The sequence below is a fragment of the Chelonoidis abingdonii genome, chromosome 23 (genome assembly GCF_003597395.2).
Source record: "Chelonoidis abingdonii isolate Lonesome George chromosome 23, CheloAbing_2.0, whole genome shotgun sequence".
NCBI classification, from domain to species: domain Eukaryota; kingdom Metazoa; phylum Chordata; order Testudines; family Testudinidae; genus Chelonoidis; species Chelonoidis abingdonii.
The window spans coordinates 23156392-23180694 of NC_133791.1; the positions used below are offsets into that span (position 1 = coordinate 23156392).

General features: G+C 46.3%; 1 protein-coding gene across 1 annotated transcript in view; it reads left to right on the forward strand.

The window, feature by feature from the left end:
* Nucleotides 1-24303, forward strand: part of CCDC30 (coiled-coil domain containing 30) — a 161038-nt gene that overhangs the window by 129089 nt on the left and 7646 nt on the right. Inside the window, exons 19-24 of the mRNA XM_075060183.1 lie at nucleotides 179-388; nucleotides 5389-5546; nucleotides 15387-15552; nucleotides 17239-17360; nucleotides 20161-20302; nucleotides 24039-24175. Coding sequence (XP_074916284.1) covers nucleotides 179-388; nucleotides 5389-5546; nucleotides 15387-15552; nucleotides 17239-17360; nucleotides 20161-20302; nucleotides 24039-24175 — 935 coding nt within the window. The remainder of the gene's footprint in view (nucleotides 1-178; nucleotides 389-5388; nucleotides 5547-15386; nucleotides 15553-17238; nucleotides 17361-20160; nucleotides 20303-24038; nucleotides 24176-24303) is intronic.

Consider the following 24303-nt stretch of genomic DNA (forward strand, 5'->3'; position numbering starts at 1 on the left):
ACCCAAGCCTTCCCTCCCTGAGCTTTTTAAAAATCCGGTTTCCTGATTGGTCCTCTGGTCAGGTGTTTGGTTCCCTTTGTTAACTCTTTACAGGTGAAAGAAACATTAACCCTTAGCTATTTGTTTATGACAGAAGTCAGTGCTCAGTTTTGTACTTTTCTTTCCTCGTCAAACTCAGGTCAAAGCTGAACTGAGACAAGTGCAGTTGAAGTTAACCGACTCAACAAAAATGTGCTCCTCTCTCACAGTGCAATGGGAGCACAGTCAACAGAAGGTCAAAGAACTTGAACTAGAGCTGCTGAAGCACTCCCAGAGTAGTAAACTGGAGAGCAGTCTGCAGGAGAAACTTGCACTGGAGAAATCTAGGGCTACTGATGCAGAGAAAAAGGTAAATATACAACCTTCCTTGCATTAGTATCAAATCTTCATTCATCAATTGTTGTCTGCAGAAGCTTAGACTAAAAAGCATGCACTGGTAGCTAATGTCTTAGTACTTAGATACACAGCTAGCTAGTTTTTGATCACTTGTGAGGTTTTTGGAAGTATTTGAAGTGCATTTCAATTATTATGAGGAACACAATGAATATGTTAATATGCAAATCTGAACATCATCTTTGAAATCTTATTTCTGAAATTCAGAGTATTTTCCCATTGTTTCCTTGTACTCCTGCACCTGCCATTCTGTCTGTACCCACTTGGTAACTCTTGTCCGCTACTTAGGTTGTGGGCCCTTTGGGGCAGGGACTGTCTTCTTGTTCTGTGTTTGTACAGTGCCTAGCACACTGGGGTGCTGGTCCATGACTGGGGTTCCTAGGTGCTCTAGCAATATTAATAACAACTAATAAAGTGATCTCTGAGTTGGGTTAGAAATACAGGGTCCAATCCAAAGCCCATTGAAATCAGTGGAAAGGCTGCTCTTGGCTTTCATCCAAAAAACTATGCAGATATTGCAGACTAAGGCCCAGTCCTGCAGTTCATCTCATTCTGGTGCAGCCACGTGTCCAGCTAGAATCCTATAGAAATAAGTGAGACTGTATGTGGTTGCTGAGCTCTATCCACATGGATCTATTTCAGTGGTTCCCAAACTAGGGTTCGCAAAATCTTACAGGGGGTTCTCAGGAAAAAATTCCCTAATGGCGGATAGAGTTGTACCTAGGGACCACGGGACCAGCAGCCCAGAGCCCCTGGACTTCCAAGAGCTAAGCATATCAAAGCAAACATGTCTATAACACTGAGGAGATTTAAACTTCAAGACTCCCTATAAGAAATAGAAAGGATGGTAGATATTTTTTGCTGGTTTTAAAATTAAATAGGCAACTAGTATTGTTTTTTAAATTATTATGAAGAACAAGTTTAAGCTTTGTTGTAACATGTGTTGTTTGCCTGGACTGCTCAAGATCTGAATGCTTGTGTAGGAGGAACTCTAGAGTTGGCTTCTTAAATACCTTCATGCTGTTCTTGATGAAACATAGGTGCCTTGTCTTATAACAGACTTATTCAAAGTGATACAAAGTATAAAAGTGAGATCTTGGAAGAGTGTTGCCATTTTCATAAAATAATAAAAATACTGTAATGATAAATAATAATGAATAATAAATAGTGTGTAATAATCATGTCATAAAAACAAATTTTATATTTCCAAGGTCACTGCTCTTATAATTTATACTCAGGTAAAGGAGAAAATCCCTGGAAATATACATTTTTAGGAGGGGGTTCGTGAGACGACATTTTAGTGAAAGGGGTTCACAGGTTGTTAAAGTCTGGGAACCACTGGTCTGTTTGCAGGATCTAGTCTGTAAAGCGCTCACTAGTGGCAAAAATAATGAAGTTAGGTTGCACAGATGCCCTTAACTCTGCCCCGAAGTGCATATGGATTATGGTACCAAGCCTGATTCCTCACTGTGCAGTTATGTCAATTTTATGCTTTACACCAATGTAAATGAGAGGAAAATCAGGGCTACCCTCAAAAATGCAGTCTAGTATCTCACACTGATTCACTGGAGCAGTCAGTTAATCCGGTGTTCTATCTGCTTTGGGTTGCTGGAAGAGTGCGAAGCATATTTATGAATCTCATCCAGCATTTTGTTTCCAACCTGGGGAGCCCTGCCTCATTCACTGCTTCCATTCACTGAATTTTTCACTATGCAACTAAATTAGGCCTGCACTGTGCAGCTTCACTTTGCTGTAAGCTGTACAAATTTAGTTAGAAAATCTCTTTCCAAATGTACTACACAGGCTCTGGGTGAGAGTTTCATAGGCTCATGATGACTCGGTCACCTAAAAATCAGTGATCACTTACAGTCGCTTCTCCTTAGTGAGGGTGAGGAGCTGCCAAATTGCAGCTGGAGCAAGTTTTGAAAAAAAATCAGATTGTTTTTTATAATGGAGAAAGTGGATTTTTTTACTTTCCATTTACACAAAAATAATCTGGTTTTGCTGAAAATTCTCCTCCTTCCTCACTTTCCAAAAATAAAAATGTCCCCCCTCCCCCCAATATTTTGGAAGAGACCCCACCTGGAAAATCTCAGCCTGAAAAATTAAAAATTCAGAAAGCTTTGACTATCTGAAAATAGGGTTTAAGAAGAAAATGCTGCGGACCCTTGTCTCTCTGGTCATTGCTAGCTCTTCTGCACGGCTGCCTTTCAGGGTTAGCATTCCTGGCAGGGACACTGGTCTGTCTCTGGTACGGTTTACAGTCTCCATTGCACAGCACCATCTACCCCAGGGGTCTCAAACATGTGGCCTGCAGGGGTATTTCCTGCGGCCTGCCAAGGGTCCCGCTGGCCTACCGCCAGGCCGGAGTGAGCAAACTACAGCCACAGGATTGCCCCCCTCGGGCCCTGCACCGCTCCCTGAAGCAGCTGGCATCATGTCCCTGCGGCCGGGGGTGGAGGTGGGGAAAGCAGACGGCTCCCTCCGTGTGTTGCCATGGCTTCCAGGCACCACCCCCCTTTAGCTCCCATTGGCCAAGAATGGGGAACTGCGGCCAATGGGAGCTTCGGGGAAGGTACCTGGAGGCGTGGCAAGCAGTGCACAGAGCCCTCCGTCCCTGCTCCCCCAGGGGCTGCAGGGACATGGTTCCAGCTACTTCACAGAGCAGAGCCGGGACCAGAGCCAGCAACCCGCCCTGGCCCCATGTGCGCTGCTGCCACCCCAGACCCTGAAGCCCTCCTGCACCCTGCACCCCAACTCCCTGCCCTGAGCCCCCTACTGCACCCCACACCCCAATCCCATGCCCTGAGCCCCCTGCTGCATCCCATACCCCTTCTGCACTCCAGTCCCCTGCCCTGAGCCCCCTGCCTGCACTCCAACCCCCTGCTGTACCCCAACTCCCTGCCCAGAGTCCCCTTCTGCATCCCACACCCCTTTTGCACCCTGAGCCCCCTACCTGCACCCCAACCCCCTGCTGCACCTCAACTCCCTGCCCTGAGTCTCCACCACACCCCTCATGCACCCTCTGGGGGCAGTGAGGGGGCAGAGTTGGGGTGGGGACTTCAGGGTAGGGGTTGGAATGGGGGCAGGGAAGGGGTGGGAGGAGGCAGGGCCTCATGGAAGGTGTGGAGTGGGGGCAGGGCTGGGGGCAGCGAGGGGGGTGTGTGTCAGTGATGCGGCCCTCGGGCCAATGAACTAGCCCTCATGTGGCCTTTGTAGTCATTTGAATTTGAGACCTTGTTCTACCCTATGGCATGAGAGAGACATACTCAGATGTCACAGGAGCCCTGTTGTAATCTTTGGACGTCCTGCTTTACTAATTTTCTGGGATGGACCCTAGCTGTATGACCCTGGCTTTCCTCCTCACCTTCGTGAGATCTATTATTTTCTCCTCTTGTGGGTGTGTTACTCTCTCTTTACTTCTCACTCATTTCCTTCCACTTCCTTCATTTCTTTTCTCTTTACTGTGATCTCTTCCTTTTTCCATGTTTTCAATCTCACCCCACTCTCTGTTCTCTTCTCCTCTCATTCCCAAGCCCTTCTAGCTCTATCGCTGCTCATTTCTAATCTCTCTCTCCTCCCATCCTAGCTTAGCCCCTGCCCAGTCCCCCTAGTCATCCAGCCTACTGCCCACCGATAGTGACTCTGAGCCACCCTCACCCACAGTTACCCATGTACCGTGACACAGAATGGTGTGGGGGGCAGGGCCCAGAGACCCAAGGAAGTACAGTACTTTGCATTTGTCCTTATTGAATTCCATCCTATTTACTTCAGACCATTTCTCCAGTTTGTCCAGATCATTTTGAATTAGATTCCTGTCCTCCAAAGCACTTTCAACCCCTCCCAACTTGTTATTGTCCACAAACTTTATAAGTGTGCTCTCTATGCCATTTTCTAAATCATTGATGAAGATAGTGAACAGAACGGGACCCAGAACCAGTCCCTGCAGGACCCCATTCGTTATACCCTTCCAGCATGACTGTGAACCACTGATAACCAATCTCTGGGAGCGGTTTCCAACCAGTTGTGCACCCACCTCCATCTAGGCTGTATTTCCCTAGTTTGTTTATGAGAAGGTCATGTGAGACAGTATCAAAAGCTTTACTAAAGTCAAGATATACCCTGTCAGAGAAAGCTCTCAGGTTTGTTTGACATGATTTGTTCTTGACAAATCCATGCTGACTGTTACTTATCGCCTTACTATCTTCTAGATGTTTGCAGATAGATTGCTTTATTATTTGCTCCATTATCTTTCCAGGTACTGAAGTAAAGGTGGCTGCTCTTTAATTTCCCAGGTTGTCCTTATTCCCTTTTTTTTAGATTGTCACTGTATTTGTCCATTTCCAATCTTCCGGAATCTCTCCCGTCTTCCACGACTTTTCAAAGATAATCGCTAATGGCTCAGATATCGCCTTAGTCAGCTCCTTGAGTATTCTAGGCTGCATTTCATCAGGCCCTGGTGACTTGAAAACATCTAACTTGTCTAAGTAATTTTTAACTTTTTCTTTCCCTATTTTAGCCTCTGATCCTACCTCATTTTCACCGACATTAACTATGTTAGACGCCACCAACCTTCTTGGTGAAAACCAAGGCAAAGAAATCATTAAGCACCTCTACCATTTCCACACTTTCTGTCATTGTATTTTCCTCCTCACTGAGTAATGGGCCTACCCTGTCCTTGGTCTGCCTCTTGTTTCTAATGTAGTCGCTGTCTGTGCATTCCCTGTGCCTGCAGAGGTTCGCAGAAGCCGTTCCTTCAGGCAGCAAAGGTGGCATTGCGGTACCACAAATTAGCCTGCAGCAGGGCTGGGAGAGGCTGGCCCTGCAAACTGTACCAGAGGCAGGTTCCGTTCTTCAGCAGCCCAGGCTGACTTGCAGTAGTCAGCTGTTATTGATAGCGTCCAACCAAAACCTGTCATTTACTGTTTATTTAATTTGCGACCAATTTCCCCCAAGGTTTTGGAGCTACAGCAAAAACTGAAGGAGTCCCATCACCAGCTTCGCCTAACTGAGATCCACGTTTTGGGCAGGAAGCAAATGGAGGAGGAGTTAAAGGAGGCCCAAGAAAGGGAAACTCAGCTGTGGCGACAGCTCCAGGAAGAGCAGCGGAAAAGGTGAAAGGAACTGGGGTTGTCATGTTGCTGAAGTGAGGGGGTGCTAGTCCCAGGATGCTGGCTGCTCCGGGAACATGCTGGCCTGCTGTTTACATGGTGCTCTGCCTGGCAGTGGAGTACGGCTGCATTGCTGCTTTAGCCTGAACAGGAAATGGGGATCCCTTCCGAACCAGAACTAAGGGCGTCTCACTGTCACCAGGCTGAGCTGATGGGCACTGTAGACAACCCTAGGGAGGGGGAGGGAGGTGCAGGGGAATGCTTTTGTCATGGTCTCCCCTGAAGAAATCAAAACCCTGGAAAGGGAGCTCTGAGCAGTGCTCTTGGGGCTGTGCGACTTGTAGCACAGTGAGTGCTGCAAGCAAACTCCACCGGAGGCTGCAAAGGCCTAATCACAAGCAGCAAAAACCTCCAGATGTGGAGCAAATATCCAGCCTGCCAGTGTTCTGCCTGGAAGGCATTCCAGTCAGAGGGAACCTCAGCTCAGCAAAAAGCCCTCCTGCCCCACAATGGGGTTTTAGCATTATTATTTCTATATGTAATATGGCAGCACCTTCAGGCCCCAAGCAAGATCAGAGCCCCGCTGGACTGGGTGCTTTACAAATACAGGGCACAAGATGGTCCCTGCCCCAGAGAACATATAGTCTAAATAAGCATGACAGACAAAGGTTGGGAGGGGGAACAGAGAGAGGAAGTGACTTGCCCAAGGTCATGCAGCAAGTCGGTGGGAGAGCTATTCCAGAATCCAGAGAATAAAACCCAGCTCTCCTGACTCCCAGTCCAGTGCACTGGCCACAAAGCCACTCTGCTCCTCACTGGAGAAGTACGTGAATCTGGCAGAGAGGGTCTGTCAGGTTGATAACTCAACAAAAATCTCAATGTTTTAAATTCACCCAAAGCTCCCAGGGACGTTCCAGATTTCCACCAGAGGCTGTAGAACCCAGAGAGCTCACCTCAAAAGCTAGGTCCATCTTGCTGCAGACTATGCAGGGCCTTGGTTATAGCGTGCCCGTCATCTTGGCGTCTGGACTTCAGCTCCTAGAGCGAGTGAGCAGCAGGCCCTAGCAAGTGATACAGTTGACTACAGCCTTTAAAGATAAGCTGGTGTTATGGGCACATGCTAAGTTCCTTCCAAAGTGGTGACTGACAGGTCAGGTGTAAACTACAAATTTTTGTCAGTCTAGCTAAGTTAGTCAGGGTGTGAAGAAACCCCTGCTCAGCCAACATCACAATGCCAGCAACCCCCCAGTGCAGACACAGCTATGCAGAGACAAAAGTGCTTCTGTCGACATAGCTGATGGCATTTGGGGAAGAGGTTGAGCTATGCCAGCAGAAAAACTCTTTTGTTCAGTATAAGCCAGGGGTAGACAACCTACGGCACAGGTGCCAAAGGCAGCACGTGAGCTGCTTTTCAGTGGCACTCACACTGCCCAGGTCCAGGCCACCAATCTGGGGGGCTCTGCATTTTAATTTAATTTTAAAGGAAGCTTCTTCAACATTTTAAAAATCATATTTACTTTACATACAACAATAGTTTAATTATATATTATAGACTTATAGAAAGAGATCTTCTAAAAATGTTAAAATGTATTACTGGCACGCAAAACCTTAAATTAGAGTGAATAAATGAAGACTCGGCCCACTGCTTCTGAAAGGTTGCTGACCCCTGGTATAAGCTGTGTCTGCACTAGGGGGCTTTGCCAGTATTAACTATACAGCAAAGCAAAGGCCACAGAGTTCCACCTTAATCATCCTGTGGATTTCATTTGTCCCATCCTGGCAAAGCCATGGTCCACAGACTTACTGTAAATAACACCTTCGGCTTTTCTCTGGGCTAAGCCTTTAGAAAGTGCTCCCAGCTTTGTGTGTCATTGGACACTAAGACTCGGTCACTTTCAGCATTACCAAATTCCAGGGTTCTCCCTCACTCCTCAACACAACATGTGTTCTGATGTGATTCATTAACTGCATTACTGAAAGGAGTAACAAAGGCTATTGAAGAAGGGTAGACAGTGGATGGAGTTTACCTGGAATCCATTATAGCTACCACACTGGCAGATGATGGACAGGATAAAATATGTAGGCATCAGGGCCAAGAGTACAAGAGGCTGTTTGAACCCCTAGTCTGGCCCTGAATAGAAACGTAACAGTGAATTTCATTTCTCAAATTGGGAAAGGGGCAGGAAGGGTCCAGACAACTATAGTCAATAGCATTAAATCTTCACTGGAAGGAGAGACAAGTTTGAGTCCCATAAGTAGGGTCCTACTAAATTCACTGCCATGAAAAACGTGTCACGGACTGTGAAATCTGGTCTCCCCCCATGAAATCTGGTCTTTTGTGCACTTTTACTATATACTATACACATTTCACAGGGAAGACCAGCGTTTCTTAGATTGGGGGTCCTGACCCAAAAGGGAGTTGCAAGGCGGTTGGAAGGTTCTGTTAGGGGGGTTGCAGTATTGCACTGTTACTTCTGCTCCGCCTTCAAGCTGGATAGCCGGAGAGTGGTGGCTGCTGACTAAGGGCCCAGCTCTGAAGGCAGCAGCCTGGCAGCAGGAGAGCAGAAGTAAGGGTGGCAATATCATACCATGTCACCCTTATTTCTGCACTGCTGCCTTCAGAGCTGGGATCCTGGCCAGTAACCATTGCTCTCCAGCTGCCCAGCTCTGAAGACAGCGCCACTGCCAGCAGCAGTGCAGAAGTAAGGGTAGCAGTACCGCAACCCCCCGTACAATAACCTTGTGACCCCCCCCCCCCCCGACTCCTTTTTGGGTCAAGACGCCTATAATTATAACGCCATAAAATTTGAGATTTAAATAGCTGAAATCATTAAATTTATTGTTTTTTAAAATCCTATGACCGTGAAATTGACCAAAATGGACTGTGAATTTGGTAGGCCCCTACCCACAAGGCTGAGCAGCAGAGCAGGCACTCAGATACCATGGTGATAGGCACAGTATAAGGACTTAGAGAGATGGTAGCTAATGTTATCTGTATGTCTGTCTGAACATATTGTTAAGTTAAATGAGAAATAGCATCAGATGTAAGGACTGCATTTATAACCAGTACGAACATAGCAGGGGTCACTGGTCAAGGGCGTAGTGTGCTGAGATTATAGAGATGTGTGGATAAGTTAAGGAGGTGGGGCCTGGGCTCTAGTCTTGGAAAACGCATGTGTGAATATTCAGCAAGTTAGATGGGACGAAGGGAGGAAAGGACTTGGTGCTGATTGGAATGGCCACAGCAGGGACAGCCATAGTGTGGCAGGCTGCATAGATAATACAGTGCATTTCACATCAATAGAGATGATTAGGGCTGTGGAAATAGGTAGAGAGTTTTTTGTGAACTCCTAGAGACTTCAAGGACAAGAGGGAGGTATAGCTCAGTGGTTTGAGCATTGGCCTGTTAAACCCAGGGTTGTGAGCTCAGTCCCTGAGGGGGTGATTTGGGGATTGGTCCTGCTTTGAGCTGGGGGTTGGACTAGATGATCTCTTGAGGTCCCTTCCAACCCTAATAATCTATGATCCTAAGAGGACGCAACCCATGGGGCAGCTGGATCAGGAGAATCATTTACTCTGGAGGGAAGCCAAGACCATCGTGGGGATTCTGCCTCACTACCATGCCATGTTTTCAGGAAGTTCCTGGATCAGCATGCAGAGGAGCTGCTGCAGCACCTCCATAGCTTTGCGCGCTGGGAAGTACTCTGTGTGAACTCCACTGCAGAGGCTGCCTGGCAGTGGTGCTAATCTCACCCACTCTCCAGCCACTGCTCTTGGTGGACTTTCTGGCACTAGGGTCCTGTAACCTGTAATTATGAATTAGGCCCATAATTTCCCACCCCAGCAACCTTCAACAGCACCTGCCTTCCCCACTGCCCCCCACCCCAGCATTCATCCGTCCGGGCATTATAGACTCATAGACTTGTAGGTCAGAAGGGACCAATATGATCATCTAGTCTGACCTCCTGCACAAAGCAGGCCACAGAACCCTACTCATCCACTTTTATAACAACCCCTAACCCATGACTGAGTTATTGAAGTCCTCAAAATTGTGGTTTGAAGACCTCAAGCTGCAGAGAATCCACCAGCAAGCGACCCATGCCCCACGCTGCAGAGGAAGGCGAAAAACCTCCAGGGCCCCTGCCAATCCGCCCTGGAGGAAAATTCCTTCCCGACCCCAAATATGGCGATCAGCTAAACCCTGAGCATGTGGGCAAGACTCACCAGCCAGCACCCAAGAAAGAATTCTCTGCAGTAACTCAGATCCCATCCCATCCAACATCCCCTCACAGACCATTGAGCAGACTTATCTGCTGATAATCCAAGATCAATTGCCCAAATTAAACTATCCCATCATATCATCCCCTCCATATACTTATCAAGCTTAGTCTTAAAGCCAGATAAGTCTTTTGCCCCCACTACTTCCCTCGGAAGGCCGTTCCAGAACTTCACTCCCCTAATGGTTAGAAACCTTCGTCTAATTTCAAGTCTAAACTTCCTAATATCCAGTTTGTACCCATTCGTCCTCGTGCCTACATTAGTACTAAACTTAAATAATTCCTCTCCCTCCCTAACGTTAATCCCCCTGATATATTTATATAGAGCAAGCATATCCCCCCGGAGCCTTCTTTTGGCCAGGCTAAACAAGCCAAGCTCTTTGAGTCTCCTTTCATAAGGCAGGTTTTCCATTCCTCGGATCATCCTAGTAGCCCGTCTCTGAACCTGTTCCAGTTTGAATTCATCCTTCTTAAACATGGGACACCAGAACTGCACACAATATTCCAGGTGGGGTCTCACCAGCGCCTTATATAACGGTACTAACACCTCCTTATCTTTGCTGGAAATACCTCGCCTGATGCACCCTAAAACCGCATTTGCTTTTTTAACAGCCATATCGCATTGGCGGCTCATAGTCATCCTGCTATCAACCAATACCCCAAGGTCCTTCTCCTCCTCCGTCGTTTCCAACTGATGCGTCCCCAACGTATATCTAAAATTCTTATTATTAATCCCTAAGTGCATGACCTTGCACTTTTCACTATTATATTTCATCCTATTACTATTACTCCAGTTTACAAGGTGGTCCAGATCTTCCTGAATAGTATCCCGGTCCTTCTCCGTGTTAGCAATACCCCCCAGCTTTGTGTCATCCGCAAACTTTATTAGCACATTCCCGCTCTTTGTGCCAAGGTCAGTAACAAAAAGGTTAAATAAGATCGGTCCCAAAACCGATCCTTGAGGGACTCCACTAGTAACCTCCTTCCAGCCTGACAATTCACCCTTCAGTACGACCCGCTGGAGTCTCCCCTTTAACCAGTTCCTTATCCACCTTACAACTTTCACATTCATCCCCATCTTTTCCAATTTAACTAACAGTTCCCCATGCGGAACCGTGTCAAACGCCTTACTGAAATCGAGGTAAATTAGATCTACCGCATTTCCTTTGTCTAAGTAATCCGTCACCTTCTCAAAGAAGGAGATCAGGTTGGTTTGGCACGATCTACCTTTAGTAAATCCATGTTGCAATTCGTCCCAATTACCATTGACCTCAATGTCCTTAACTACTTTCTCCCTTAAAATTTTTTCCAAGACCTTACACACTACAGACGTCAAGCTAACAGGCCTATAATTACCCGGATCACTTTTATTCCCTTTCTTAAAAATAGGAACTACGTTAGCAATTCTCCAGTCGTACGGCACAACTCCCGAGTTTACCGATTGCTTAAAAATTCTCGCTAACGGGCTCGCAATTTCATGCGCCAGTTCCTTTAATATCCTCGGATGGAGATTGTCCGGGCCCTCCGATTTTGTCCCATTAAGCTGTTCAAGTTTGGCCTCTACCTCAGATGCGGTAATATCCACCTCCATATCCTCATTCCCGTTTATCATCCCTCCATCATCCCTAAACTCCTCACTAGTCTTATTAAAGACTGAGGCAAAGTACTTATTTAGATATTGGGCCATGCCTAGGTTATCCTTAACATCCGTTCCATCGTCAGTGTATAGTGGGGAGACACATTGGCTGGGTGATCAGCAATGAAAGAGTTAACAATGTCAACTTCTAAATGGTGGTCAGTTGGCCTCAGCATTAACTCCCCCTGAGACTGAATGGGGCACATCCCACTACAGTGCCTGTCCCTGTGCAAACTCAGGCAGACATTGCTGCATCAGTTACTGCTGGAAGCTTCCCGTACGGACATAACCACCTAGGTTATGCTGCACTGTTCTGAAGCGGGGGAGGGGTTCTATGGCACGTTTGCTTTGGGGTACAGAACAATGGGTAAGGTTAACAAGGTCATTCTGGTCCTGGAGATATTGGTGGTTTCAGGGGGACTCCCTGTACCGATAATGGTGCATACGGCTAGAACCGGAATGAACTTCGGAAGTGCACCTCCTGCAGCGGCTGGGTATGACCTTCACCTCCTCTCGGGTGAGGATGGACTCCGCACTTGTCTACCCTGGGGAATAGCTACTCCGCATTGGTTAATCCATTTTGGAAGCAGAATAAGAGCAACTCCACAGGGAGCTAGTGTGGAGAAGCTATTGCACTTTACATTCCCTAGCTTATTTCACAACTAACTTTCGCATGTAGACAAGTCCTAAAATAAGTTTTTCTTTTGCTCATCACAAGGTCTGACTCCAGGAATGGCAAAATATGTAGTGGGCACAGCACAAAGATATGCGCATAGCATTGGTGACGCTTCCTGGGGTTACCCAAGGTTGGGAGGCACCTCACTCCCCTTTGTCCTTGCCATGAGGAAGGCCCGTCTTTGTCTGTCGGGTTCAGCTCCGCAACTCCATCAGCCTTGGGCAACACACACCGTTCCCTTTGGGCCTTGCTGTCTCTCTCCAGGTTAATGATAGGCATAATCCAATCCCTGAGTCCTCCGAGCATCTCCCTGACATGTCCAGTGCTGGTCCACTGGACCCTCAGAATATTCACAGATTGGCTGCTTCCAAAGAAACAATATACTCTAGCTTACCATGCACCTCCGATCACCACTCCACTTAACACACGGCACTTGCACATGTACAGAGTGAACTAAGGTCTATGTTTATTTAACAGAGATATTCAAGTAGTTGCAAGTGGAAGAATGAAAACAAATGGTTACGTATAAAATAAAATCCTAGTACACATGCTACAGCCTAGACTTAATTTACTAGATACTCTTCTGTCTAACCAAGTATTTCTCAGCAGCACTTTACAGCCATGTGGCCTGTGACCCTCCTTTCATGAGACAGACCCATGTCCCCCTGCCTCTGAGGTGACGGATTCCATGTGTGTCTTTGGCCCTCAAGATATACCAATCCCATCCTTCATCTTTATTCATAAACAGCTCACCCCCTGCTGTTGATTTAATTTTGTAGACTCGCTCTCTTGTAGATTTCTCAATCTCTTCTTTTGCCCATGGCTCAGTATGCAAATAGGCACACAGTGAGGCATAAAACAGAACACACCAATCATCACATAGGGAGAGAGGTCTCTGTTATCTCCTGCCTGAAAGGAACATTTCCAAGGTATATCACCTCCTGGTGATTTGCCTTAACTCCAAGACCTTAAGAGTAGGGCTGTCACGTGATTAAAAAATAAATCGCGATTAATCATACGATTAATCGCACTGTTAAACAATATTAGAATACCATTTATTTAAATATTTTTGGATGTTTTTCTACATTTTCTAATATATTGATTTCATTTACAACATAGAATACAAAGTGTACAGTACTCACTTTATATTTATTTTTTATTACAAATATTTGCACTTTAAAAAACAAAATAAATTGTATTTTTCAATTCCCCTATTACAAGTACCGTAGTGCAATCTTTTTATCATGAAAGTTGAACTTATGGGAGATAATGCTGCCAGCTTCCTGTTTACAATGACACCTGAAGGTCAGAAAAGGCGTTCGCATTGCACTGTTGTACCCAGCATCGCAAGATATTTATGTGCCAGATGCACTAAAGATTCGTATGTCCCTTCATGATTCAACTATCATTACAGAGAACATGTGTCCATGCTGATGACAGGTTCTGCTCAATAACAATCCAAAGCAGTGCAGACCGACACATGTTCATTTTCGTCATCTGAGTCAGATGCCACCAGTAGAAGGCTGATTTTCTTTTTTGGTGGTTCAGTTTCTGTAGTTTCTGCATCAGAGTGTTGCTCTTTTAAGATTTCTGAAAGCATGCTCCACACCTCGCCCCTCTCAAATTTTGAAAGGCACTTCAGATTCTGAAACCTTGGGTCGAGTGCTATAGCTATCTTTAGAAATATCAAATTGGTACCTTCTTTGCTTTTTGTCAAATCTGCAGTGAAAGTGTTCTTAAAAAGAACAACATGTGCTGAGTCATCATCCAAGACTGCTATAACCATGAAATATATGGCAGAATGCAGGTAAAACAGAGCAGGAGACATACAGTTCTTCTCCAAAGAGTTCAGTCACACATTTAATTAACGCATTATTTTTTTAACAAGCGTCATCAGCACGGAAACATGTCCTCAGAATGGTGAAGCATGAAGGGGCATATGAAAGTTTAGCACATCTGGCACGTAAATACCTTGCAATGCTGGCTACGAAAGTGCCATGTGAATGCCTTTTTCTCACTTTCAGGTGACACTGTAAATAAGAAGCGGGCAACATTATCCCCCATAAATGTAAACAAACTTGGATGATTTAGTTGCGGATTGGTCCTGCTTTGAGCAGGAGGTTGGACTAGATGCCTCCTGAGGTCCCTTCCAACCCTGATATTCTATGATTGTTTGTCTTAGCAATTGACTGAACAAGAAGTAGGACTGAGTGGACTTGTAGGCTCTAAAGTTTTACATTGTTTTGTTTTTGAGTGCAGTTATTTAGTAAAAAATCTACATTTGCAAGTTGCACTTTCACCGTAAAGAGATTGCACTACAGCACTTGTAGGAGGTGAACTGAAAAATACTGTTTCTTTTATATTTTTACAGTGCAAACATTTGTAATAAAAGTAATAATGAAAAGTGAGCATGTGCACTTTGTATTCTGTGTTGTAACTGAAATCAATATATTTGAAAATGTAGAAAAACATCCACAAATATGTAATAAATTTCCATTGCCATTCTATTATTAACAGTCCGATTAAAGCTGCCATTAATCACAGTTAATATGTTTAATCACTATTAATTTTTTTTAAATCAATCGTGTGAGTTAACTGCAATTAATTGATAGCCCTACTTAAGAGCATCATTTTCAGGATAGGTACATAAACCCTTAAATATTATCCGTACGTACATTCCATACTGGTTATGACGACTAGTGGGCTACTGGCTCTCAGTAGAGATCTCACATGCCAGCCTTCAATGAACTGTTATCATATCTGACCCAGGGGATCCCTGTAAAACCCTATGACCCCCTGTACCCCCTACCAGTTGGCATCAATGGGTCCCTAGGTCACAATATTCTTAGCTCATTTCATTTCATTGTCTTTCTGATTCACAGGTCTAATGACTAATGATCTTCAGAGGGGGCTTTGCATTAGTAACTGGCCTTGTCTACACCCAAAAGTTGTGCTTCTGTAACTACACCAATGTAGTTAAAAGGGTACAACTCCCCCAGCGTGGATGCAGTTATACCAGAATCAAGGTGCTTATACCAGTAAAGCTTATTCCCATCTGGAAAAGAGAATAAACTATGCTGGTAGAAGGCACTTTTATACCAGTATAACTGGGTTCATACTAGAGGTTGTATTGATATAACTATTTATACCGATACAAAATCTCTGTGGGGACCAGGCCCAGAGTAACTTGAAACCCTGTCAACTTCTTATCAGTGGTTGTCCATTGTTGCCTCATTGCCATGACATGCTTTTAGGAAGCTCCTGGATCAGCATGCAGAGGAGCTGCAGCAACAGCTCAGACACTCACACGGGACTGAGACTTTGCTGGCCAAGACTCACGCTGAGCTGCAGGTCAGGTTTCAGCAGCAGGAGGCACAACTGCATATATTAGAGGATGAAAAAAAAACAGCATCAGATGAGGTAAGTTACACATGGCTGCTCTGGGGTTGGCTGTTTGGGAAGGGGACAGGTTGGTGGCACAAATGATGCTGCTGTTCTAATGACTAACTTCAATACAGACCATCAAGCTAAGAGTCGTACTTCCCTGTCACCTGACAATGTTGCTGTGGAGAATGTAGAAGTGTTTGTGGCATTATGAAAGATGTGTGTGACTCCGTATCCTCACTCACTTTGTATTGCTATCCACTGGGTGTGAAGGAGTTAGTTTCTCCTCTGGGACAGGCAGATAAGGGATGGGGATGTTGGTGCCACATGGGCTTGCTGGGTTGGTATGAATGAACTATTAAGAACTGTCCCCATACGGTTGAATTTGCCTTGGGAGATACAATGGAAGACCAAAGACTGGACATTAACTTTCAACGGCTGGGAGCTGTAGGAAGCAGGACGTGTGAACGCAGCACGGCTGCAGCTGGGGACAAGAGGCTTGGTATGAGCGGACTGTGATAGAAGATTGCAGCTGCCCAGGGTAGAGGGGAAAGAAACAGAGAGAGATGAAATCCAGGAGGCTTTGGACAGCAGGGGCAGCCAGCATGGGCTCTCAGTGAAGTTTTCCTTTTCCACACTAACCTAAGGACCCTTTAATACCGTACTCTAGTGGTAAATGTTGGTTTGTTCTGAATAGTTTGTCCTGCTTTGTTATGAATTCCTGCTGGTTGTCTTGCTCCCCAGTGAAGTCTGTACCAGGTGTCAACGCTCATTTGGACCCACCAAAGAGCCACAGTGAGAACAGAGGCACTGGGGCCAGAGGGCTCAGTCTTGGAGCAGTGGAGTTGCAGGGCCCATGCCCAGAAATTGATAACACAGGGTCAAATCCTGAGAGGTTCCGAGCTCCTGCAGCTCCCACTGATTTCAACAGGGATTCCAGGTGTTCAGTATCTCTTAGGGACCTGGATTAGAATACGAGTGATGTGAAAACAGAGGGAGCTCTCTGTGCTCCCCTCCACAACATCATCCCATCCACCTGCTTAAGGCCTGGTCTACACTTAAAAATTAGCTCCACCTGGCTGCATCGCTCAGGGCTGTAAAAAAGTCATGCCCTGAGCACTGTAGTGAGACTGACCTAACCCCTGGTGTAGACGCAGGTAGGCAAATGGAAGAGTGCTTCCATTAACCTGGCTACTGCCTCCTGCAATAGCATCCACAGAAAACCCCGTTCCGTTGGTATAGGAAGCATCTACACTGCAACGCTGCAGCTGTGCCACTGTATCATAGACAAGGCCTAAAGCTTACTGTGAATAGAGTTCCGTGGGAGGGTTGGGTGGGGGCAGGAGGATGGAACAGGAGAAGGGAGTCCCTTTCTTTTCAGAGCATGGGGCCTTTTGCACAGCAATCCGGGTGGGAGACAATACACCTGGGAGCAGAGTCCCTTCACTCTGTGTCCCTGCCAGGGAGATCCACATTCTTCCAACTTAGCTAGGAAGAGGCAGACTCCTCCTGTGGCCATAGCAAAGGCAGTTTCATTGGAGTGGCAAGAGCAGGATAGCCTAGATACGATTGTTCCTTTGTCTGGTTACTGGGCAAAAAAAAGAGGCTTTATGACAGAGAAGCTGTTGAGCCTGGAGCCAGGAGTGCAAGGATTGAAAGGACGTTTTCTATCCCTACATATTTTTTTAAAGAGAAATTCTAAAACATGCATCTGTTTTTCAGCATCTCCATTGTCAAAAAGCCAATCAGAACCTTTCAGAGCAGCTGTCACTGTTGCAGCAGGAGAAGGAAACCCTCCATGAGGAATATGATTGTCTCCTGAAGCAGCTCGATATCTATGTCAGGTAATGACCAAAGCGGCAGGGGCCACGGGGGATTGAGTTTGCACTGCATTTGCTCTTTGTGTCCCTGTTGTGACAGTGGAGTGGCTTATAGTGTGAACTTTGGTCTCCCATGTAAAATACAGTCAGCGCTGAGAGATCTGCTTTCAGTTGGCATCTTCAAAGAGAATCAGGCAGAGTAAATGTCCCACTTCTGTAGCTACTTCATTCTGTACTCTTCCATTCAGGAGCAGAGGGTGGTGCAGGGCACAGGCACCACGTAAGCAAGTGGGGTCTGTAGACATGCGGACTCACCCCTGCGGCCCCTCCTGCTGGTGACTTCCAGGAATTAGCTCATTCCAGCTCCAGAGCACCCTCTACAGGCTGGTGATCCGCCTGTCCTCTGACCCCCGTATCCCTCCCGGACACAGTGCCCTTGTACCTGGGGTGCTGCTTCTGAGCAGTAACCCCTTTCTCTTTCCCCATCCCAGGGAAACCCCCACTCACTATCCCCACCTCACCTCAGTATATGGCTACTGCCAGCCATCATCTAGCCCCATGCCCTGGGGCAGACTGCAGTATCAGCCTATTCATCACTAGCAAGGAGGGTTTGGACCTGCTGCCTTGGCCTACCCCTGGGCTGCCCTCTGCAACCCCCAGTACCCCTGGGCCTTACGCTAGGCCACAGCCTGGGGCTTTCCAGGCTGGAGCTCCCTAGCTCCTCTGTCTTTCCCCAGCCCTGCTTCACTCAGGTACCCTGTCTCTAGCTCCCTGCAGCCAGGCCCTTCTCCCTCTACAGCCAGAGGGAGCCTATCTGGGCTTCTGGCTCACAGCCTCTTTATATAGGCCCGCTGTGGCCTGGTTGGGGCGTGTCCCAGCTGCAGCCACTTCCCAATCAGCCCAGCTTAGCAGCTCCCAGCCATAACCTTCCCCCAAGACTGTTTCAAGCCCTTCAGGGCAGGAGCAGGGTAACCACCCTGCTACAGGTCTCAGCAGGGGAGGAGGGATAGCTCAGTGGTTTGAACATTGGCCTGCTAAACCCAGGGTTGTAAGTTCAATCCTTAAGGGGGCTTGTTAGGAACTGGCCCCTGCTTTAAGCAGGGCTTGGAGTAGATCATCTCCTAAGGTCCCTACCAACCTTGTGAATCCATGATACATTGGACTGTGACATGATGGGGGCAATATAAGTGCCTAAGAGATTTAAACAATTATTACAGGTCTCAGGAGGAGCACACAGCACTGGCTGTAAAGCTCATCAGACATTTTTCATCTAAACATTTTTTGACAGAAAAGGCATTACAATCAGACTCAGTTTCAAACCAGTTCACAATATTGATTTTGATTAAAATGTTTTGATTTTTTGAAAAACTTTGAAACAAAAATTTTGAATTGTTTCCAGAATGTCATTTTGTTTTGATGGGAACAAATTCTCTCATGTTTTTACACCTCCTCCTGTTTCTTTCTGAGTGACTGTAATTGTCTGCCTGTTGGTTTCCAGGTGGAGTTGAACGTACTAGTTGTGACCTATACAGCCTACAATGGCTTGTGTCCTGTCTTCCTGAGAGACACCTCTCTGGGCCAGCCTGCCACAGCTGTGATCAGCAGACACACCACTGGCATTAAAGAGAAAGCGTGGCCAGGATGCCATTCTCCAGGAAGCAATCTCTGCTTTGGGGCTAGTGCCCTCATTACATCCAAAGTGCCCTAATGTGTTGACCTTAAAAGCCCCTGCAAAAGCCCATCTACTTGACAGAGCATTTGGGGAAGTGGGTGGTGTGCGATGGGGTATGTTCTGCTGATTTATTGTATTGTGTTGTGATGTTGGGTGGTTATTTTCCAGCAGCGGGTTGTCAGGGCACTTATAGTCTGTATGTGGGCATGTTTCTGGAGTTCAGTCTGCATTAATAAGTGAATAAATTGACGAAGATTTTAAGCAGCAAGGAAGGAGAAGCTCTGACTGATTATCCTGGGAATGGAGGGGTGAATACAGAGCGTGGAGTTCACTGCCGCATTACCCCAGTGTTCTGCCAGTGTCACTCCACAGGTTTTGGGGATTGCAGTGCAGTAAGACCAAGATCAGGAAGGGAGGAACTGAGCCTGGCATCTGCAGAACCAAAGCTGAGAAAGGGAAGATAGAAGCGGTTGAAGCCTCATCGCAGGTTTATTTAAACTAGACAGGCTGGGATTGCTGTTTGTCCTGGTCTCCTGGGGAAGGATTGGATAGGACCCTTCTGAGAGCCAACTTGTGGAAAGCATGGGCCCTGCTTCAGAGACTGGTTTCTGATTGGCTGAAGTTGTATCTTATTTAAAAACAAACGAAAACCAAGGTGGGCAGACCCATACGTGAGGTACGGAGACAAGAGCCTTGTTACTGTGGTTTGGATTTTGGATTTGTGGCCAACAGGAAGATGAAACGTTTGTGGGCTCATCTCTCAACAATCATGCTCCCCACCTTAGGGTGTGGTTCCTGAGGCCAGCAGGCTTCTGTCTGACCTAACAGAGGTCAGAGGGCTCTGAATTGGGCCAAGACGTTGGCACATTCAAAGGCTGGCTATTTTACCAGAATGGGGGAAGTTGGAACCATTTCAGAGAAATGACAGTATCAGTCAGTTAGGCATTTGGACTGGCTACATTGACCCCACAGCAGATCCACTGGCTCTATTGTTCCACCTGGGTAATATTCTCCTTCCTCTCACCCCTACCGGGATTGTACAGATGCCACGTGGCAATCTGAGCAAGTGCTAGGCCTCTAGTTTATTGTTCTTCGGGTACACAACCAGTCAAGCATTTTAATAGGTTGCTATTTATATATCTATCTTCTCAGGAAACACAACGAGCGACAAGTTCGCCGTAAAGCCAAGCTCCGCAGAGCGAAGGAGACGTTTGTTCATGAAGTGAAGCAAAGAGATGTGAGGATTAAACAACTTGAAAGTGAAATTGCGCTGTCCAGGAGCCAGGCAGGAAAGGTGAGGAAACAGGTGACAGAGCTTTCCACTGGGGGGCTGCTGCTCCAGGAGGGTCCCAAAGCAGAAGCTGCCCTAGCAGGGGCACTGGCATTCATGCCTTAGGAACTTGGCATGGCCCAGCTATTCGGATGGAGGCTTAGCTCATGTCCCAGAGATCCCCGAAGGCAGGCGTTGTGTGTGTGATTCAGGAATCTGGGAGCCAGAATGGGTTACTCAGAGCTCAGCAGAGCCGGTACCGTAAAAACCACTGTGAGTAACTAGCCTCCCCTGAACTAGACAAAGGCTCTAGTCCTCAGCGAGAGAAACAGGTTCACACAAAGGGATTGTCTAGACCAAGCTTGTTGGGCGTTACAATGAGCCAAAAAAAGGACAATGTTCGGGAAGAGAAGTCACCTCATGTTTGAGCCACTCTGCTCAGGGCTTAATATGTAATGAAAAAGGTGCTGGGGTTCAAGCAATTTCTTGACATCCATAACTGACCCGGCAGGCCCAGAGGCGCTGGGGCTCCGCTCTGGCACAAATTAAGCCCTGCTCCTACCTCCCAAGGCCTTTGCTGCTGCATTGCCTCAGACTTTCCAGAAAAGCCCTACGCTGCCATCCAATCCAACACGAAGTGTCAGATCAGTTCAGTGTGGATAAAGTTGGGGAGGTGAAAATCAGGCTAATCAAGCCACGTTTGTGCAAGAGAGAGAGAAGCATCTCTCGGTGGTTAGGTTCCAAGGAGACAGAGACTTCCTGGGTACCACTGCTCAATTGTTCCCTGTCTGGTTTTGGAGGAGCCCCCAGGCAGTGGCCCGGCGGGTTGGTAACCTCCTCCATGTCATGCCATACGTTAATACAATCACCATCATCTCGCTTTCTTTCCACTGTTTTTGTCCATCTTTTCTGTCTCTGTTCTCCCTTTAGTCTTTTTTTGTGCTTTAGAATCCTTCCCTGTTGCCCATTTCCCCAGCAGGCCAAGTGCCACTTGAGAGGGCTCGGTTGGGCAGGGCTGCATGCGCTCTTTTAGTTGAGCATAGTGTCTCAGGAGCAGAGCAGCAGCCAAAACTTGCAGCCCCATGCACAGCTGAGCACATGAGGGACTGCTGCAGGAGTAGGGGGTGAGTGATTTCTAAGGATTGTTTTAGTGAGGTGAGACAGATGTAGGTTGAGCAGCTTTCTCTTCCTGCTCCTACCTGTTCTTCTGGGGTGCCTCTTGTGCCTTCAGTTAGCCTGAGGCTCCCACTATAGGAAACATACCTCAGCTGAGATTCCATTTACAAATTCTCTAACATAAGGGTCATCCTAGTTTCTCATTGTACCTGCCTCCACTGGGGACGCTGCAGTTGCACCAGGAACGGATTTGGCCCGTCGCGTTAATTGATGTATTTTGTGTATTAGAAATCCTTTATTTTAAGGGAATGCAATTCCCCAATATTTAACTAACCCAAACTGCCTAAGTGCAGAGAACCTTCCCTTGTGGTGGGCCTGCCAGAGGAGGGCAGTGATGATTTTACTGTGACTGATGCTGCTCAGTAGCTCACTGTTGTCTGGCCGCAGTAGAAGTTCCTGGAATACCCAGTGTTACTTATTGAGACTGAGATTTTCTGAATTCATAGACTCTAGGACTGGAAGGGACCTCAAGAGGTCATTGAGTCCAGTCCCCTGCCCTCATGGCAGGACCAAATACTGTCTAGACCATCCCTGATAGTTAAGAGTAGGTTAGATGAATGTCTATTTCCAGAGCATGGAGATTCCACAACCTCCCCTAGGCACTTGATTCCAAGTGTGTTTAACTACTCCTGACAGTTTAGGAACTTATTCCTAATGTCCAACTTTCTAAAATTCTCCCTTCTTGCTTTCAGTTTAAGCCCTTTTGACTCCTCTTTGTTCTATCATTATTGAGGCTTAAGGTTGAATCAGTTTATCTCCCGTGTCATCCTGATGACCACCCTTTTAAGATATCCTGAAATATTTGCTGATCATGTCCGCCATCTCAGTCTTCTCTTTTACAATACTAATTAATACCCAGTTCTTTTCAGACTTCCTTCATTTTTCGTGCGGTTCATGTTCTCAAAGACCTTTAATCATTCTTGTTGCTCTTTCTCTGGAACCCTCTTCCAATTCCTCCACATCTTTCATTGAAATGCAGTTGTAGCGCCAGAACTGGACCACAAATTACTCCAGTTTGAAGGCCTAAACAGCAACAGAGATTAGAGTGGAAGAATAATGACTTCTTGTGTCTTGGGTTTGCTCTTTTCTGGCAAATAAACCACCGGATGCCTTAGGAGAACTTGTCATCTGACAGACATGTGCACTTGGAAGACTGTGAAGTGGATGATTAGTCGTCACATCTGCTTCTGACGGTTGCTCAAATCATCTTTTCCACCGTCCAATCTGAATAATGCCAATTGGAAAGGAGTTGTGACTATCAAGTGACCCTCTATCCAGGGCCACATAACATCAAACGACAACTACGAATATTTTATAATCAGACCCCAGATCTTATGACCCTCCTTTATAGCAGCACTTTTTGAGGTCATGGTATGAATTTAAATCAAGAGTTGGAAGGGATTCCTCTAGGAGTTCTATCTTAGGGATCCAACCCCCTCCTGCTTCAAAGCAGGACCAGAATTGCCAACTGAATCATCCCCAGCGCAGGACTTTGTCAAGGCCTGACCTTAAAAACCTCTAAAGAGAAGGACGATTTTACCAACCTCCCTAGGGAACCCATTTCGCAGTACTTAAACCTACTCTTGACGTTGAAAAAGTTTAAATTCACCTAAATTATCCAACACTACCAGCCTACCCCCTGCAACTTTGAGGACGCTATTACTCCTTGTCCTCTGTCATCAGGTACCACTGAGAACATCAAGATACTGTGGATGAGAACGTGCTATATCAAGTTATTGTTTCATCCTGTTTTTCTTAAATCAATTAACACACAAGACAGGAAAACTATAAAAAACAAGTAATAACAAGAAGTTGAAGAATAGAACGAGGAGGATACGAACTACCATAGGCCCAAAAAATCTAAATAATACGCTCTTCTCTGGACCCTCTCCAATTTCTCCACATCTTTCTTGAAATGCGGTGCCCAGAACTGGACACAATACTCCAGTTGAGGCCTAACCAGCACAGAGTAGAGTGGAAGAATGACTTCTTGTGTCTTGTTTGCTCTTTTCTGCAAAAACCACGGATGCCTTAGGGAGAACTGTGTGACTGGGAGATGAGTGGGATTGTCTCACATCTGCTTCTGACGGTGTCAAACATTCTTTCCACCGTCCATCTGAAATGCCATTGGAAGGGTGTGACTACAAGACCCTTTCCAGGCCACATAACATCAAAGACAATACGTATTTTATAATCAGACCCCAGATCATGACCTCCTTTATACAGCACTTTGAGGTCATAGAATATCAGAGTTGGAAGGGACCTCAGGAGGTCATCTAGTCCAACCCCCTGCTCAAAGCAGGACCAATTCCCAACTAAATCATCCCAGCCAGGACTTTGTCAAGCCTGACCTTAAAAACCTCTAAGGAAGGAGATTTTACCACCTCCCTAGGGAACCCATTCCAGTACTTCACCACTCTTGAGTGAAAAAGTTTTTCCTAATATCCAACCTAAACCTACCCCACTGCAACTTGAGACCATTACTCCTTGTTCTGTCATCAGGTACCACTGAGAACAGTCTAGATCTGTGGATGAAACGTGCTATATCAAAGCTTATTGTTTCATCCTGTTTTCTTAACCACAGCAACATGCATTGATCAAACAGATCACCATGGAGAATGAGAATTTGCTCCAAGAGAAAAGAGAACTCTTACAGCAGCTTAATGAACAGGAAGAAGTTGGACAGAACAACAAATGGATCATTTCCACAATCCAGAACAGGTAGCCATTAATGCTGTTACAGAGAATGCTCCTGGGCTAGAGTTCAAAGTTAGCCCTTTCTGCCAAACTGCGTTCTCCAATTCTGTGCCAGCGTCACTCCAATGAAATCCTCTTTCTGTGCATGGAGT